The 17,500-nt window shown below is 39.2% G+C and overlaps 3 protein-coding genes across 4 annotated transcripts in view; 1 reads left to right on the top strand and 2 right to left on the bottom strand.

Annotated features, from left to right (window-relative positions):
- Positions 1 to 17,500, bottom strand: part of Ppox (protoporphyrinogen oxidase) — a 948,609-nt gene that overhangs the window by 192,754 nt on the left and 738,355 nt on the right. The gene's annotated exons all lie outside the window — the stretch shown is intronic.
- Positions 1,118 to 1,884, bottom strand: LOC137632349 (uncharacterized). The gene is made up of 2 exons (XM_068364285.1): positions 1,684 to 1,884; positions 1,118 to 1,522 (listed from the first exon to the last, which is right to left on the bottom strand). Exons 1-2 carry the CDS (start codon positions 1,882 to 1,884, stop codon positions 1,118 to 1,120), a joined length of 606 nt encoding a protein of 201 aa, XP_068220386.1.
- Positions 11,160 to 17,500, top strand: part of LOC137632195 (anoctamin-10-like) — a 401,601-nt gene continuing 395,260 nt past the window's right edge. The window contains 1 exon segment of the mRNA XM_068364080.1: positions 11,160 to 13,038. Coding sequence (XP_068220181.1) covers positions 12,825 to 13,038 — 214 coding nt within the window. The 5' untranslated portion in view covers positions 11,160 to 12,824.

Genomic DNA, 17,500 nt, shown 5'->3' with positions numbered 1-17,500 from the left:
ACAAACTGGCCATATATACGATCAGCGCCCAAGCCACATCTCCACCCAAGCTAGGACCAAGGAGGACCAGGCTGTGACTGCTGACTCAGCGGGTAGGCCTATAATCTTCCCCCAAACATCCCAATTCTTAGCTCGCAAGGATGGTAAGGTTGCATTCACCACAAGATACTATCAAGTTTGAGCGGGTCTCTAACCTCAGTCCAACAAATCGCCAGGAAGGGACGTTTTCTATTGGCTACCACAACCCTTAATTTAATCAGAAAATTATCAGGGTGTCCTTGGAAGTGGTCCTTAATGAAAGTAGGATCCATGGAAGCTGAATAAACCAGTTGAATTCATTGCACCAGGACACCAAAGTTGCTTTGAGGGTACCATAAAAGCGTTCAACTATTTCATTGGCTGCAGGGTTGTAGGCAGCTTTGTGATATAGGGTGATGTCTAGGAGATTCGCTAACAATGTCCACAATTGAGAGGTGAAAGGGGTACTCCTGTCAGGAGTAATATGCTCAGGGATATCAAACCTCACTATCCACCCTGAGAGTAAGGCTGGGTGTACATGAAGCAGATGCTGCAGTTTGCATGGGGATGGCTTCAGGTCAACGAGTGAAGTGATCAATGATGGAAAACAGATAACGGTGTCCTTATGATATGAGTAGGGGGCCTAATACGTCGATGTTAATGTGGAGAAAATTACCCTGATATTGAGGAAAGGTGCCCGCTACTGAATCCGTGTGTCGATATACTTTTGAAGTTAGGCATGAAGTACAGGCATGGACCCAATGCTTAGCATCCTTAGTAATGCTGTACCAAATGAACTTCGTCTTCAGTAGCTGTGCAGTAGATCGGTGTGAGGGATATGAGAGATTATGGATTAAATCAAACACCTGTCGGCGCATGAGGACAAGTATCCCCAGTCGTAGCTTATCACTAAAGAGCTCATAGAGGAGGGTGATGTTGGAATCATCGAGGGCGACGTCATCTCAATGGAGAGATTTGCAGGATGTCCTGCAAGCTAGGTATTCTGGATCTTTTTGTTGAGGTTCTGCCAAGGAGTTGTAATCCAACCCAAAGTGAATGGTGGCAAATGTATTTCTTAACAGGGTATCTACAATGGGATTCATTTTCCCAGAGCGTGGTAAAGGGTGCATCTGTATTCAGCCAGGGTGGATAGATGTCGGCATTGACAGGCGGACCAGAAGTCAGGCTGACGAGTGGAGGTGTGAACCAGGGGCATGTGGTCTGTGCGAATGACAAAGGGTATACCCTCCAAGAAGTGGCGAGAGTGACAGAGAGCCAAATGCACTGCCAGCAACTTGCGGTTAAGGTAGAGTAGCCGGATTCTCCCTTGGACAGTTTTCGACTGAAGAAGGCCAATGGAACATGAGAAGTTGACAAACTGCTCGAGTACTGCACAAATATTGACGTCAATGGCATCAGTGGTGAGAGGAAAAGGGTTATGTGGCATGGGAAAAGTGAGAGCAGCAGTTGATTGGGCCTTCTTTGCATTGAAGATGGCCACTTCCTGAAGGGGACCCTATTTCAGATCTTTTGGCTTGCCCTTGAGGGAGGAGTAGAGGGGGGCTAGAGTGGCGGTATTGGCTGGCAAGAATCGGTGATAATAGCTTATCCTGCCCAAGAATTCTTGCAGTACTTTGACGGTCGAGGGCGTGGAGAAGTTCTGACCGGCTGATACCTTCTCAGGGAGGGGTGAATGCCTTCAGGAGTGATGCGGTGTACTAGGAATGATATTTTGCTGCCACCAAAGGTACACTTGCTGTACTGGACTACACGGCCGCTCTGCTGTAGACAGTCAAAAACGATACGAGGTAAAGGAGGTGTTCCTCTTTGGAGGAAGAGAACAAAAGAACGTCGTCCAAGTAACATACGCAGAAGGGGAGGTCCCCTAAAATGCCATCTATCAGGCATTAAAAAGAGGCCCCAGCATTATGAAGGCCAAAACAGAAGTAACTGAATGTGTATGTGCCGAAAGGGGAGGTGATGGCGGTTTTGGGGATGTCTTCTGGGTTCATGGGCTCCTGATAATACCCCTTCAAGAGGACGAGAATGAACACCTTCGCTTTGTGCAAATAGGAAGTAACGTTGGTGATGTTAAGGTTGGAGTTCTGATGCAGTTCTGTCTGCATGTTCAGATGCCTGTAATCCATACTAAGGCACTGGGACCCATCCTTCTTCAGGGCGATGTGAAGGGGTGACGAGCATGGGCTTGAGGGCTTTTGTCAAAAACCTATTTCTTCCATTTCAGCAAACATTTATTTAAAACCTTCCAAACTGTCCGGGGCCAGATGCCTAAATCTGGTAAACACCAGGGGACCCGGTCATCTTGATATGGAGCTAAATACTGTGCTTGGCATCAACCGTGGCGTTGGGTGAAGTTCTGGTCAGAAGACATATGGGTACAACATGAGGTGGTAGGCATAGACATCTGTGGTTGTGCTGATAAGGAGTGCGAGGTTGGAGAGAGCAGGGTGAAGAGGTGTCAGAGTATAAGTCTGTGTTGACTAAACGTCGATGTGTCACATCAACCAGGAGGTGGAAATGGGCAAGGAAATCCATACCGATTATTTACAATGTAACGTCAACAACAAGGAACTTTCAATGGTATTTGGCGCTCCCAAACGATCGTGTGAGTTTCTTTTACCCGTGGGTAGGGATCGCAGATCCATTGACAGCTACCAGACAGATGTCAGCAGGCTTTGAATGACTATGATGTGGCCTGGAGAGTGACATTGGTAGAAAGGAATGGCAAGCCCCATGTCTACTAAAAGCCACACATCAGTACCTGCATCATGTAAATATAAAAGATTAGTGACAGGGGGAGGCCACCGCCACAACCGATTGCCTACTCACAAGTTTTTTGGCAACTGACAACTGTCCACACATTTATTGGCAGCAGCTGCGAATCTAGAGTGGTAGAAGCATAAATACGGCTGATTGGCATTAGTAAGTGGCTCTAGAGGTCGTTAGTTAGGGTGTGAGTGATGGGCAACATATGTGGGTGGTAGGCGGCTTTGTCGTTCTTCCGGCATGTCACGGGGTGGGCATCTGTTTCTTACCGCATTCAGGTCAACTGCAGTCGGTGTTGAATGGTTGTCCTTTTCATCAGGAATGTAGGTATTGATTGAGGGTTCGTAGGTGTTGAAGTGGCTGTCCTTGAGGGCGAAGCGCAACCTTTGGTCCCCCAACGGATGTTGAGAAACCTTGAAAAGCTTGGCTATACAGGCGGCTGGCAATGGTGAGTACTGATTCAGGAGGTATGTTTTGAGGGCGTCATGCACTATTGGGGCTTCCCCTTGGTCGCACAGCCAATGTGAGATTTCTGGGAAAGTGCCCACGGGGATTGCTGCTTGGAGGAAGTCTGCTTTGCTGCTTGAGCGAGTCCTGCCCTTAATGCATAACTGAACTTCAGTGTGCTGAAACCAGACAAATGGTTCCCTACTGAAGAAGGGCTGCAATTTCCTTGAAGCTGCATGGGTAGACGTGCTAGGGTCGGTGGGCAGTAACGTCAAAGGGGAAGGCACAGTGGTGAGCGGAACGGCAGTGGGGATAAGGTCACTCTGGCGTAACTAGATGTGGCAGACTTGTGAGGGTCTTAACGGAAAGACCAGTGGAACATAACCGATTTTATTCAATGAGATAACAAGCTCATATACAAATGGTGCATAAAACCATAACAATTTCAAATATGTAATGGCAAGCTTAAACAGGCTTTTAAATTATCAAGAGAGAGAGAGAGAGAGAGAGAGAGAGAGAGAGAGAGAGAGAGGAGAGAGAGAGAGAGGAGAGAGAGAGAGAGAGAGCATTCCAGTGTATTAGCGTGTATAAGATACACGTGCATTGCAATCCTATCCTACCGGAGGTGATCAGCATATGGGTTTAACCCGCAACTTGCACGTGAGAAAAACAACAAAGGAAGGAGACTCAGGTGTTCAACAGGTATTCTGTAAGAGGCTGAGCGACTGGCCCCAAACACCATGGAAATCTCCCTCCGGAGAACGGGTTGTTAATCACCACCAGGTTGCCAATAACGCTAAATAAGGTGCTCTTCTTATTGACAGTTCTGAACTTTACGGTCGGTCTTTGTATCCTGAAATAGGATCACTACACATTCATTTTTGCCTTCTATCAGTATTCGATATTCTGGTGCATTTTTGTGGCGATAGTGATGAGGTGGAAAGTCCAGGCAGGATTGGGCCGTAAGTCCATAAGAAAAAGATTAAATGGCCGTGGAATTATAGCAGAAGAGTAATGAGATATATGAAGATTACATATGGAAAAATGAAAAAAAAGAGGCTGTGAAAGTGTACTTAAGAAGGAAAAATGCCAGATTAGTGCATTTAAAAAGACCTATAAAGAAAAAGGGGAAAAAAATTACTAAGTGGCACATTAGACTAAAATAATTATCAGACGTAAATGCAAACTACGAACAAATAATATTTTAAAATAAAACAAACAAAAATTTTATTAAAGCAAATTTGGTAAAGAGAATATAAAATATATTCTATAGTCGTAAGTAGACCTGTATTTTAAGCAGGTGGTAATTAAGTGTATATTTCCTGGAGTTATCAATATTTATTCGTAACTCGATTCAAAGTTTATCGTTACCTGTTTTAACAACAATAAAATCAATAATAACAGTTATAATATTAATCATTAACATTAGGATTAATGTTATTAGAGGTGTTATTGGAGCTCTATAACCACCCAAATCCCGACATTATCATACTATTAACACGTGTTAATGCAACATTATCAAAGGTCATTTCCTAACTCTCTCTCTCTCTCTCTCTCTCTCTCTCTCTCTCTCTCTCTCTCTCTCTCTCTCTCTCTCTCTCTCTCTCTCACTCTCTCTCTCTCTCCAGAATATTTCACTTTAAAAAGGTGGGAGACCACACTTCCATAATTGATTATTGATTTTAATCTCCTGTAATCCTCAAACATGAGGGAAGGTTTTAGCATTACTTCATGCTTATCCAATAATAGGAGAGAGAGAGAGAGAGAGAGAGAGAGAGAGAGAGAGAGAGAGAGAGAGAGAGAGAGAGAGAGAGAGAGAGAGAGAGAGACTCCTTAGTGAAGAAGATAACTGAATTAATCGTTTGGGTAGTAATACAAACGGGAAAATTGTTGTAAAAGCTTAGAATAAAATGTTAAGCATAAGATTTCTTACAAAGGGATTAATTTATGAAATTTAAGCTGCAAAACCCAGCACAGGGGCAGGGGGAGGCCAGTCAGCATTTAAGTGCAAAAGGGAAATAACCAAGAAGTCTTACTATAAAGTACAAGTTACAGATATCAGACAGAAAAATGTAAGCAAGAAATGGGGATAGAGGGAAAAAGTGTGAACAGGTAAGGGCAGAAGCTGCTAAGACCCTTTTAATCAAGGTCTATTAATAATGCCTATCACTGACCTCAACCCCATCTCCCCGACGGAGCTACACAGTGAGATTCCAGCATGGCGGCCATTTTTAGCTGTTGATACCATCAGTTTCGTATAGATTAAAAATTTTTTGCCTTGAAATTAATCAAATTGCCACATTAAAGAAGTTATAGCCTTTTCCAGCTTTTTAGATGAACACCAAACAATTTCTATATGACAATGATAACTTTTGACTTAAATCTAATCCACTAAGATCATCCGATAGGCATCAGGAGTAGCAGTCGAAAAGACATGTTGTCTATAGCATTAAACTCAATCCGCCACCCTGCAGCCAGTGACTTCATCGAGATTTAGGGGGTATTCGCACCCTTAGTTCTCGTTACTCCACCAGGTTGCTCATCCGGTTATATAACCGTTGGTAAACATGTATTGCTAAGATATACCGCAAACAAGCAAATCAGAATGGCTAGGTTAAGTAGAATTTGGAAATCAAATCTCTCGGAATTAGATATAAAAAAATCAGACTATATATCAGTTTACAGAGATCGGTGTTACTACAAGGGCATGAGTTGTGGTATGACAATGAAACAATATCCAAGAGATTTTGTAGATTTGAGAAAAAAGCCCTCCGATAAATATTGGGAGTTAAATGGCAGGACAGGATTAGAAATGAAACTATAAGAGATTACTCGAGTGCCATATGTGGATGAGATCATGATGAGGGGTAGATGGAGAAAGTTTGGGCGTCCTCTTCTTACTTTCCAAGATAAACTAGTTTACTAAACTTTTCAATGGGCTCCTCAAGGCACTAGAAGATTTTGAAGGCCCAGGCTTACATGGCTGAGGACTGTGAAACGTACAGTAAGAGAGGATGACAGAAGAAGTATATATTAATTTAAAAGCTCAAGATAGAGACGACTAGCGAAATCTAACCGAGGAACTTTACGTCCATAGGCGTAGGAAATGATGATGATGATAATAAATCTAATCAACAAACATAATTATATTAACACGAAGCACGTTCCAAGGACCTTTTCATAATGGAATTTTAATCTCAAATTCATCCTTTGATGGCATGCAAATGTGGCAATGCAGTGTCTTAATAATGTTAGTCTCCCTTAGTTCACCCAGGCTTTGCACGGGCAACTGCAAAGACCTAAGTGGGAAACTTAAGACTTGTACTTTTCAGCAGATTCTTATTACATACAAATTTATTCAGCTGGAAAGGCATAAATATTTACAATTTATATCATTAACACATAAAGTTACTAAAGTTGTAATTATAGTTAATTAATTTTAGAGAGGCAGATTTGCACCGACTCGCAGGGGTGCCCTTTTAGCTCGGAAAAGTTTCCTGATCGCTGATTGGTTGAACAAGATAATTCTAACCAATCAGAGATCAGGAAACTTTTTCGAGCTAAAAGGGCAACCCTGCGAGTCGGTGCAAATCTGCCTCACTAAAAACAATTGATTATAGTGGTCAATGTTGTGCAGGCATAGGTGGTCAAGAGCACCATTCTCAAACTTGGTAGCCAACTAACCATCAATTTTCTCGCTTGGAACTTTCCAGTCATTCTCAAAATCCGCGTCATACGTAGTTTTCGCTTTTGTGTTGATGTAAAGTTTGCCATCGTGATATATAAATCTTCTGGCGTATCACAGTCTTCGGAGAAAGTAGATGGTCCTATTTCATACTTTAGGAAGTGATTAAGCAGCAATAATCTGGATACAGTAACAGGACTGATTAGAATCAGAGAGCTATAGGTATTCGTTAATAATGTTAGAGAGGCATAGTAAATATAGTACATCGAAAGGATTTGGCAGATTTATTAGTTATAAGTACTTTCTCTATAACTAATGCCAGGCTGACACTTGCACGACTTTTTGCCACGAATTTGTCGTGGCAAGTCGTGACATTTTGTGGCATGAACTGGAAAATAGAAAAAAAAAAAAAAAAAAATTACCTCAGAATCACAGCTCACCTGTCCACATTGACACGAACTGGCATGACGAGTTCACGACGAGTTCATGCATAGTTTTAGCATTGTTTGCGCACTTCCCGCATCGTCCCAACGAGTTCACGAACAGTTCGCGCATAGTTCACGCCGCGTTCACGAAATTTTATCGTGACCAAAATTTTGAATATTTCAAAATTCTCGTCACGACATGCCACGATGTCACGACAGGTTCACAGCGAGTTCACTCCAGTTCACGACGAGTTCACGCCAGTTCACGATTCGAGTCGTGACACTGCGTGCCACAAATTCGTGCAAGTGTCAGGGTACCTTTACCCAACATAACGTCTCATGTAGTTTGAGGAACAAAATAAATTCTATTTCAAATAGTTATATTACTAGATTATTAACTTAGGTACTGCACTGCTATTTGTGCAAACGGTCATGTTTTTCAAGTTAGAATTAGTATAAGCATGATATGAAATGTGTGAAATGACCTCGAAGTAATCACAGAGAAATCTTTGCTGAATTATCAAATCAAAGGGAGTACACACTCGTAAATGACTTTCAAATTGGAATAATAAGTGGCTATGATTTTTGTTTACTGTTTCTATGACAAGCTAACTGTCAATTCTTCATATCACCGTTTGAAGGGTTCTCCCAAACAATTACAGTTTCACTACCATGAATGATAAAGAATCCGTATCTTAAACAGAGTCATTATATATATATATATATATATATATATATATATATATATATATATATATATATATATATATATATACACACATATATATATATATATATATATATATATATATATATATATATTTATATATATAAATATATATATATATATATATATATATATATATATATATATATATATATATATATATATATATATATATATATATATATATATATATATAGTCCCTATAGAAGTAAATAGGAAAGACTATTACCACCTGAGTTTGATAAGGTATGAACATTTTAAGCGTCTCAAAGGCTAACACTCTTTAAAGAGAGTTTGGAGAAATTATGATAAAGCCCATGTATCTCCACCAAAGGGCTTAATCAAATTTAGGTCAGTGTTAAAATCTTTTTTAGTTAAGTTTTAGAACTGTGACATCAATGTTGCAAAGCAACAAAACAAAATTTAATCTCTGTGAATATATTCAAAGATAATTTAAAACAGCAAGACGACTGACGTAGTGCTGTTATAAAGGAACTTCTAATACGTTAATCACTTTAAAATTCAGAAGAATTTTTAAAGAACGCGCGTAGAATTTTGCAAAACCATAAAAATTTGTAAATATCTATTTGGAAATTATTCCAGCTAAATGAGGGGGGCGAATGTTCCTTTACCGAGACATGGTAGGGAATGAAATAAACTTCTGATTACATAGTAGTGTAGATGATATAACCCTCATAGTAAGGTCAATCTCAATAGTCCACTCACATTCTTTATTCATTCAGAGTACGATAGGCTAACCGACATAAGACAATGGTAATGGACTGCTGAATTTGTTTGTATATTTATTTAAAGAATATAATTCGTTGTTATATCTGTATTAGTTTAATTAATTTTCGATGTACGCAGATGAGTGTGTGGGTTAAGACCGCGATTCACCATTATAATTTCGAATATCTTGTGTTGAATGAGATAACAATGTCTTCTCTAATAAAAAAAATGATTCTTCTATCACTCTATTCAATAAGAAAATGTTGGAAATAACCTCTAGGCTTTAAAATTGACAATTTTCCCCACGCAATTATTACCTACATTTTCAAATTAGCCTCTAAGCATATAATGTTTCTAGATAATTGAAAAATAGAAATGCACTCTAATGTCCCGCGAAAATCGTGAATAAAGGCTTCTTTTCATCCCCACTGCAAGCAGAATCCGTCAAAGACACTCTTCAGGGAATGGCTCCTTTTCTTCCTTTTCCAATAGTCTTCATCTTTCAAATGAAGACGAGACCCATCACACGTATTACCAATGGATATGTTTGTGGTAAAATCTCCTGAGAAAAAAAGCCACGGGCAGGTTATGCAGCTCTTCGTCTTGCTCCACTTCCAACCAAAAGCGGGCAAGACCTGTCATTCATGCATTGAGGACAAAAGGAAGTCCGCCCCCCCGCTCCTCTCTCTCTCTCTCTCTCTCTCTCTCTCTCTCTCTCTCTCTCTCTCTCTCTCTCTCTCTCTCTCTCTCTCTCTCGAATAAGAGTGACAGCTGAAACCTATCATTGCACTTTCTCCTATGTTGGAATCATTTAGTACTATTTGATCTCTCTCTGGAATACAAGTAAAATCCTTCAGGCAAGCACTAAAGGAATCATGCACCATCTGTTCTCTGACTAATTTCTGACCGTCTTGCAGCGCCGAAAGACCGGAAGCACGCATTCAAAAGAACAGCATGTGCATGTGCGCGACAGAACATTGGCGTGCAAGCATGTTAGCGGTCACGTATTTACGCTAGAGAATGAGAAAAAGAGAAGTGAGTTTTCTCTCTCCACTGATATCTGAAATATCTGAAGGATAAAGAGAAGAGAGATATGTTTCCCTCTACACTTGTTTGGTAACTTAACAAGGAGAGAGAGAGAGAGAGAGAGAGAGAGAGAGAGAGAGAGAGAGAGAGAGAGAGAGAGAGAGAGAGTGAGTTTATGCTGTTAGACTATTAAATGATTGATTGCTAGTTATTTGATGTCATAATTAGATTAGGATTCGACTTTTCCTGAGAGAAGAAAATGACCGGACTTTTCACTGTTTATCACTAGGATTTTACCCACCATGAGAGAGAGAGAGAGAGAGAGAGAGAGAGAGAGAGAGAGAGAGAGAGAGAGAGAGAGAGAGAGAGAGAGAGAATCCTGCCTTTAATGCCTGTCTTACAGATCCTACCAGCATCCCCAGCTGCTCTTATTTAGTTCAAGGCACTTGAGAGGCCGTTGGACGAAGGAAATTTACAAACACCGGCAAATATTCACCGTTATTTGAATCTATTCAATTAGGATGAAAAGCGAACTATCTCTTTGCAACCGTCTTGCGAGAGAGAGAGAGAGAGAGAGAGAGAGAGAGAGAGAGAGAGAGAGAGAGAGAGAGAGAGAGAATCATAATTCCTTCAAACTGGATATTAATCCTAGAAATAACAGCTACATCATAAATTAGTTTGTAAGAGATATTTACTAAACCTGCCACGCCCCCATGTCTCTACAAAACCAACTTGTATATTCTTTTCCGTAAAATAGTATTATAGGGTTAAAAGATACTACATGGAAGTCAGCCTTATTTAGAGGCACACTTTTACTTATGCTGATTAATGATCATATACGAGTTGAATTCTATTTTGACAGAAGTGAATGATAAGAGCAACTATCTTTATTTCCTATAAGTCTGAAACAAGAGTCTCGGTGGCATCCTAAGGGTTAACTGCTCTCTGCCCCCACCCTACCTTATCTACGAATGTCCTCTCTCTTTTTTCCCACGTACAAAGGAGGAGAGAGAGAAAGAGAGTACAAGTAACACACATTCCCTATACAAATGACCAACCCCCAATCGCAACACCCCGTCTGTTACCGCCCCTGCAAGGGACGGGACCCTCCTGCGGCTTCCACTACGACGACTAGCATGTTATCGATCAGAGGGGGAGGCTGCTGGAACCTCCCTTCTCCAGCCCCTTCCTCAACACCCCCCTCCTTCTACTCTGTGCGCTCTCAGTTTCCCCCATCTTCCTTTCCTCCCGGTCTCCCCCATCCACTGCGCGCGCATGCATAACTCAAGTTGTTTTCAGCAGTTGTAGCGTGTGAGGTGGAGGGGAAGCGTGCTTCGTTCTTCAGAGGGCTTCTTCCGACTAGAGGTTTTCCACGGCCAATTTCCCCATCTTTTCCTGTCTCTCTTATCCCTTAGGACGGACGTGACGGAAGCCGAAAAACATTCCAAAGGATTGGACCAGTGTGAAGCTCATCCCAATCCCTTTCCACTTACGTTCTTTTCCACGCGATGCCAAGTGATGGAAAGCTCTGAAAAAGGACCCTAGTGCGAGAGTTAATTCATCCGGCCCTCCCAAATTCATACAACTTTCCAGGCTCTGGGACAAGGGGGGGCGTCGTCCTCACTCAAAAATGTTCGTCTCGGGAGAGGACTGTGTAGTGACAGAAGTTCGAGAAGAGGATAAAAGATACGAGAAAACGAGTCAATGATACACAACTGCAAAATGTAAATAAATACTCCAATCTGACTGGAAGAAGACACAATGACCTGATGGAATGCTGTCTGCAGTCTGAGAAAAAGTGCGAGAACCTGTCTACAATGTCCATTAAAGTGAGAGGGCTTTCTCTCGACAAGTGAGGGGAAACTATTTAGTTTGACAGACACGACATCCTTCCCCTCGCAGAGGTGCAAGACGTGAAGGATACGGGATGAAATAGCCATTGGAAACAACTGACAAGTAGGGGATCAAGTGACACACTCCTCATTCTTTAAAGGTGTCAGTGACGATCATAGACACTTAAGTGAAGAGATATTATAACAGGTGTTATAAGTGATTCGAAGAGACAAGTTGGTGATGATGCTCTTGTAATGAATGAGAAACTTCTAGAGGCTGGATTGGTGTTGATGCTCAGCGTCTAAGGGGTTGCGGATTTCCCTCTCTCGTTTACCAAAGGAAATGGTTATATAACGAATACCAAAGTGGTGTACACGTGAAGAGTACGGAGAGTGAATAAACATAAGAAGATATTAAAATAGCATAATCTCTCTGTGATAAAGTAGAAGCAAAATAATAAATAACCCAAGTTCCCCCCCCCCCCACCCTCAGAGTAAAAGGAAACCTCATTATTTATCCTCTAGTTATAATCGCTCCAACGAATACATAATAAGTTATTGTGATAAGAGAAAGCCATTTCTTGTTGCTTCTCAAAGTTGTACAGCTACACAAAAAAGGCCTTAAGCAGCTTCATAATCGCCAACAAAAAACGAGCTGTGTGATACGAAGTGGGACTACAAAGAAAATTATGACCTAAACATGATAAGTATTGATTGAAACAGAAATATTAGCTTAAATGCAAATATTTTTCAACAAAATTTGTGAAAATATGAAGGATGGATACTATTTGTCTTTGAAACTGGCAGAAGTCTGAAAATAAAACAAGTGCGCCGTATTGATGTGAATTAGATTAATTAGGAAAAAATCTTGGGTAGTATTATCAGTTACGTTGGAAAAATCCTTCTACAAAGATCACTTTTGAAAAGAAAGATAAGTCAACCCTAATAAAATTTAAATGCTGTACCTTAGTTTAGTTTGAGCGTTACTTGAGGACCACATGGTCCTATTCCCTCGTGTTAAGTAAGGCCTTTTAAGATTAAAGAAACCATCCGAGTCAAGATCACCATAAATAAAAGAAAATTTTTAAAAGTATCTTCGAGTTTGAAGTGATTATTATCGTTCGGGAGGTCTTCAACTTCTCTTGAAAATGGAAGAATGTGGCAGCAGTAACGGTGGAGGAGGCAGCGGCGGCGGCGGAGGCGGAGGAGGTACTGGTGGTGGAGGCACTACTGAGGGTTCGCGTGCCACCCGGGACGACGACAGCGAGGGTAGTGCCACGGGCGGCACCGGCAATGCCGAGGCGGAGTCAGTCCGCCGCCGCCGTAGGGTTGTCTCCAGGGCCAGATTGACCCTCTCCGCAGGTAGGTCATGGCATGTGTGTGTGTGTATGTACGTGCGTGACGCAGATGCGTGACATCTGGCCACATTGACTTATTTGTTTGGTCCTTGCTCCTCGATTCAGTGATGGTTCTCACCAGGTGCCGAATGACACATGATCTGTGGCAATGCAGACTGATTGGTTACTCTTCATTTCCGATCGTTTCTTCCACTTCCTTTCTCATTGGTCGTACATCTAAGGACTTCTATTACTTCTTTCGCAGTTAAATAAAAGAGGAAAACTTAAAGCTATCATCAGGGAGTTGCATAATGTCTAAATAAGAACTTTACACTGAATTATATACCATTTAACAGTGAAGTGTTAAAAAATAAGATAAAAATAATTGATTTCGAAACGAAAAGTGTCTGAAAATTCCCACGGCTATTAGGTCATCAGTTTCAACATGATTCGTTGTTGAAAAAGGACGTTTGTCATGAAAACAAACAAAGAAACGAAAGCACATTTACGTCAGTGTTGTCACAGAATTTAATAAGTGTCACCCAAACTAATTTTTTTTTCATCAATGATTTTGTTGATTCAATAGCTGACATCCGAATCACAAACAACCAAATGACCCAATATTTATGGCGAACACGAATGGAAGAGTAAAAGTTGACACAGTTTTTATTTTTTTATTTTTTTTTTTAATATAAATGATACATGGCGTAACTCTTTTTTTTAAGCTGAAATTACATTTACTCAAAACTGAATTTGCAAACCTGGTATAGAATATTGGTATTTGAACGTATGACCTCTTTTTCCCGTTCAAATGCAACACTGATACATGAAATTGCATAGTGTAGCATTGGTTACTGAAGGCATTATGGAGTTTCAAGCTCTTTAAAACACACTTCTACATACATGCAATCATACGAGTGATTAAGAGTTATCAAATTAAAGTTTGACGTTAAACTTAAAAGTCTAAACATTATTTAGTCTGAATACGCGCGCACGTAAAAACGTAGAAATTGAAATTACTGCAAAACTAAGTGCTGTTGAAAGAAAGTTAATTCCATGGCGCAAGAGCACAATTTTTGTAATACTCATATAACCTTTTTAAGTACAAATAATGCTTGCGAATTATATATCAAATGCTTATAAAAGTATGCAGAGATTTGGTGAACACAAAAAGTTATTATAATTGTCCTCATACAGTGTACTGAAGATGGTCCAACCTTTCGCAAGTTGATACATTTTCCAGTTTCCTGCCGTAAGAGAAATAAGTTCCTGTAAGTACACACATAATTGAGTTTTACACGTTAAGAGGTTATGGTGTAAACTGTTTAAACTTTGAGGGATCAGTATCAAACAGTTTCGCAAACTTTCTTTTTACTAACTTTTTGCAAGTCAAAACTCACTTATAGAAAAGGCTTACCGGTGATAGGTGTGTATGTATATATATATATATATATATATATATATATATATATATATATATATATATATATATATATATATATATATATATATATATATATATATATATATATACACGTAAAACTCACTGGGAAACGTGTTGCTCAGATGCAAAAGAACCACAGGGAAATGAATTAGAAGATATAATATTAAGTCCTGACTAGTTTTGTGTTACTCCTTCAGAGGATTGATTTATTGAGATCTTTTTACACTTTATGTGGTAGAGTGAGAGTATGAACATACATAAAGATATTTGCAGAACAATACTCTACAACCAAACAAACTACCTGGAGTTATACTCGTATATTCAGGTGTATATGTCTCTGGAGTTCTTACCCCATTAGTCAAGTGTCAAGTGGGGGTCATTTCGAATAGCAGGTATATACAAAACTTTAATTAAAAGGAAATTAATTACTTAATGTAGAACTGATTGGAGTGGCACGAGGTTAAGTACCTCAGATAACTATCTATGTGAAATTAATCTTTCAGAACTAAGCTACCATTCACATGGAAGTACAATTATTGTAGAAAAATATACGTATATGCTTTGCTGCTACTTAATGATATCTTTTTATAAAAGGCCTATGTGCACTGATATGTAAAACAAGTATAGATATCTATGTAATTATATGTTTATATGAGTAGGGTTGAAGACCTCTCTCAATATAACAATACTTCCAAGTAACACAAAACTAATCAGTGAGCGGTATATTTGTGGCATATACATGTATGTATATATATATATATATATATATATATATATATATATATATATATATATATATATATATATATATATATATATATGTGTGTGTGTGTGTGTGTGTATGTATGTATGTATCATGGTACTTAACTAGAACATACATAAAAGTATTACTCTAACTGCAACCCTTCCTCAAATATAACCAAATACTAATGTGTCTTTTACTTCTGTGTTCTGTCAATTATTTCGACCTAATCAAATTATCACTTCCTCATAAATGTATAAACCAGTTCTCTCTCTCTCTCTCTCTCTCTCTCTCTCTCTCTCTCTCTCTCTCTCTCTCTCTCTCTCTCTCTCTCTCTCTCTCTCAAAGGGTGACTTGTAGTACAGCCTAACAAATTAATTATCTTCGGTTTCCCCCAATCTACACTTCAAAAGACCATTACCTTTCAGATAGACCAGTTAAGTAATGTGACCAGTGAGATATGAGAGCCAAATCCCAACCAAACCACAGCTCTATACATTAGTTAATCTAGTCAGATGCCTCGTATCGCTTTTCGTTAGCAACGTTCTATTTAATCAACTTGAATATCAGGCAATACATTAGGCTATTTTTATTTTAATCCAAGATTTATTCTACCCAAAGGACATAGAAATTTGTATCTATTGCAACCAGATTACGTGGTATGTTTTGTAGGCTTTCCTTTACATAGAAATATGGAGAAAGTGGTAATTGACTCTGCTTCGTATTTAATTTTTACTTTTGCTGTAAATATGTTCTCATATATATATAAAAGAAGTAGCTTCCTATTTGTACAAAAAACAATAAATTTTATATGCAACAATGATGCCTTGATCACCTCTAGAAGATTTGATTTTCATAGAGAACGTCACCCATACACATTTAATCTATTTAACTTCAAGAGTCAGTGAATAAGGCAGTATTGTCCCCAGTGATAGAAATTCTTCCGTTTCATTAAATAGTTGGGTGTACTTTAGGGCACTTTTCTTGACAGTGGTATGAATCATGCAACTTTAAGGATGATATAATACTGCTTTTATTCAAGGATACATGTCTGATGGCTATTTGCATAGTGGTAATGTATTTTCTTTATTTATTAGTTATTTTGTAATTATTTTTACCATACTTCCCTTTGGGTTGGCTATAATTCTAACCCATAAGAAAATATTTATATTTTATCGACAGCAATTGAAAGGGTTATCTTGACTCAACAATAACCAAAGCAACAACAATAATATAAGTGAAATATTTACTATGCCTTGGTCTTAAATCCCAAGAGCATCGCAACCAAGTAGTGCTATCTTCTTAGCTAGGACGGTTTCTTTACCACAAAAATCGAGTCTTTCTCAAAAAATGTTTAGGTACTCTATTAAATGTCAGGTTTTTGGCATCTTACCAAAAAATTATTTTTTATCCTTTTTTTACGATCAACTATATTCAGAAAGGGAGGATGTGCCATTCGAGGAGAAAAAAATAAAAACATACACATGCTCGGACGATCCTCGTAATAACATCGTCAAAAGAATTGTGTACATCTTGGTTCTTCGTCAACTACAGGCTATGCCTCTGAAATGGTTACAACTCAACTCTTTATTTGGGTGTGATTCTATGCATAATAAGTTAGCCTGAAGATTGCGATGGACTGGGGTTTTATTTTGGACGCTAAATAAGAATATAAAAATGACCCCAAGAGTAAAATATTTGAATAAATTAACATCTGTAACATTAATATCGATGCAATGTCACAAACGTAGATGTGCGAGTGAATTATGCCTTTTGTCTGCGCATATTTGAAAAATTACAAAAAACAAACAAAAATCCTTTCAGTCACCTCTATCGATTTTTGCCCTTTGCATCTGCAAGGATTTCTAGGAAAACTGCTATCCCGTGCATGCTTTCGACGTGTCATATCTATATATTTGTACAATATAGAGAGGAGAGAGAGAGAGAGAGAGAGAGGAGAGAGAGAGAGAGAGAGACCATACAAATTTTCCACATTGAATTGATGCATAATGAACGGTTCTCTTGGCATGGAGATTGACAGGGAGTGACATGGAACTTTATCGTTTTACGTTGTTTGTGTAAAACGGATATTCGCGTTTTGATTCCAGAGAGAGAGAGAGAGAGAGAGAGAGAGAGAGAGAGAGAGAGAGGAGAGAGAGAGAGGGAGAGAGAGAGATTTTATAACCCTGTATGACTCATGAGACCAAGAAACGTTAAGAATATGGTGACTAATTTCTCTGATGAGGTTAAGCGGTAATCAAGGTCACGACTATTTAAGACTTGTTATGTCGCTTAAAAACT

The sequence above is a fragment of the Palaemon carinicauda genome, chromosome 41 (assembly GCF_036898095.1).
Source record: "Palaemon carinicauda isolate YSFRI2023 chromosome 41, ASM3689809v2, whole genome shotgun sequence".
Classification (NCBI taxonomy): Eukaryota; Metazoa; Arthropoda; class Malacostraca; order Decapoda; family Palaemonidae; genus Palaemon; species Palaemon carinicauda.
The sequence above is the reverse complement of the archived record's forward strand: the minus strand, read 5'-3'. Positions and strand labels throughout refer to the sequence as shown.

Bases quoted from the DNA above. Each gene is read 5' to 3' on its own strand.
- LOC137632349 (XM_068364285.1), bottom strand. From the start codon at position 1,884: ATGTTACTTGGACGACGTTCTTTTGTTCTCTTCCTCCAAAGAGGAACA. The intron at 1,523-1,683 runs GTCAGAACTTCT...GGTCCCCTTCAG, and splicing joins CCCTGAGAAGGTATCAGCCG to GAAGTGGCCATCTTCAATGC.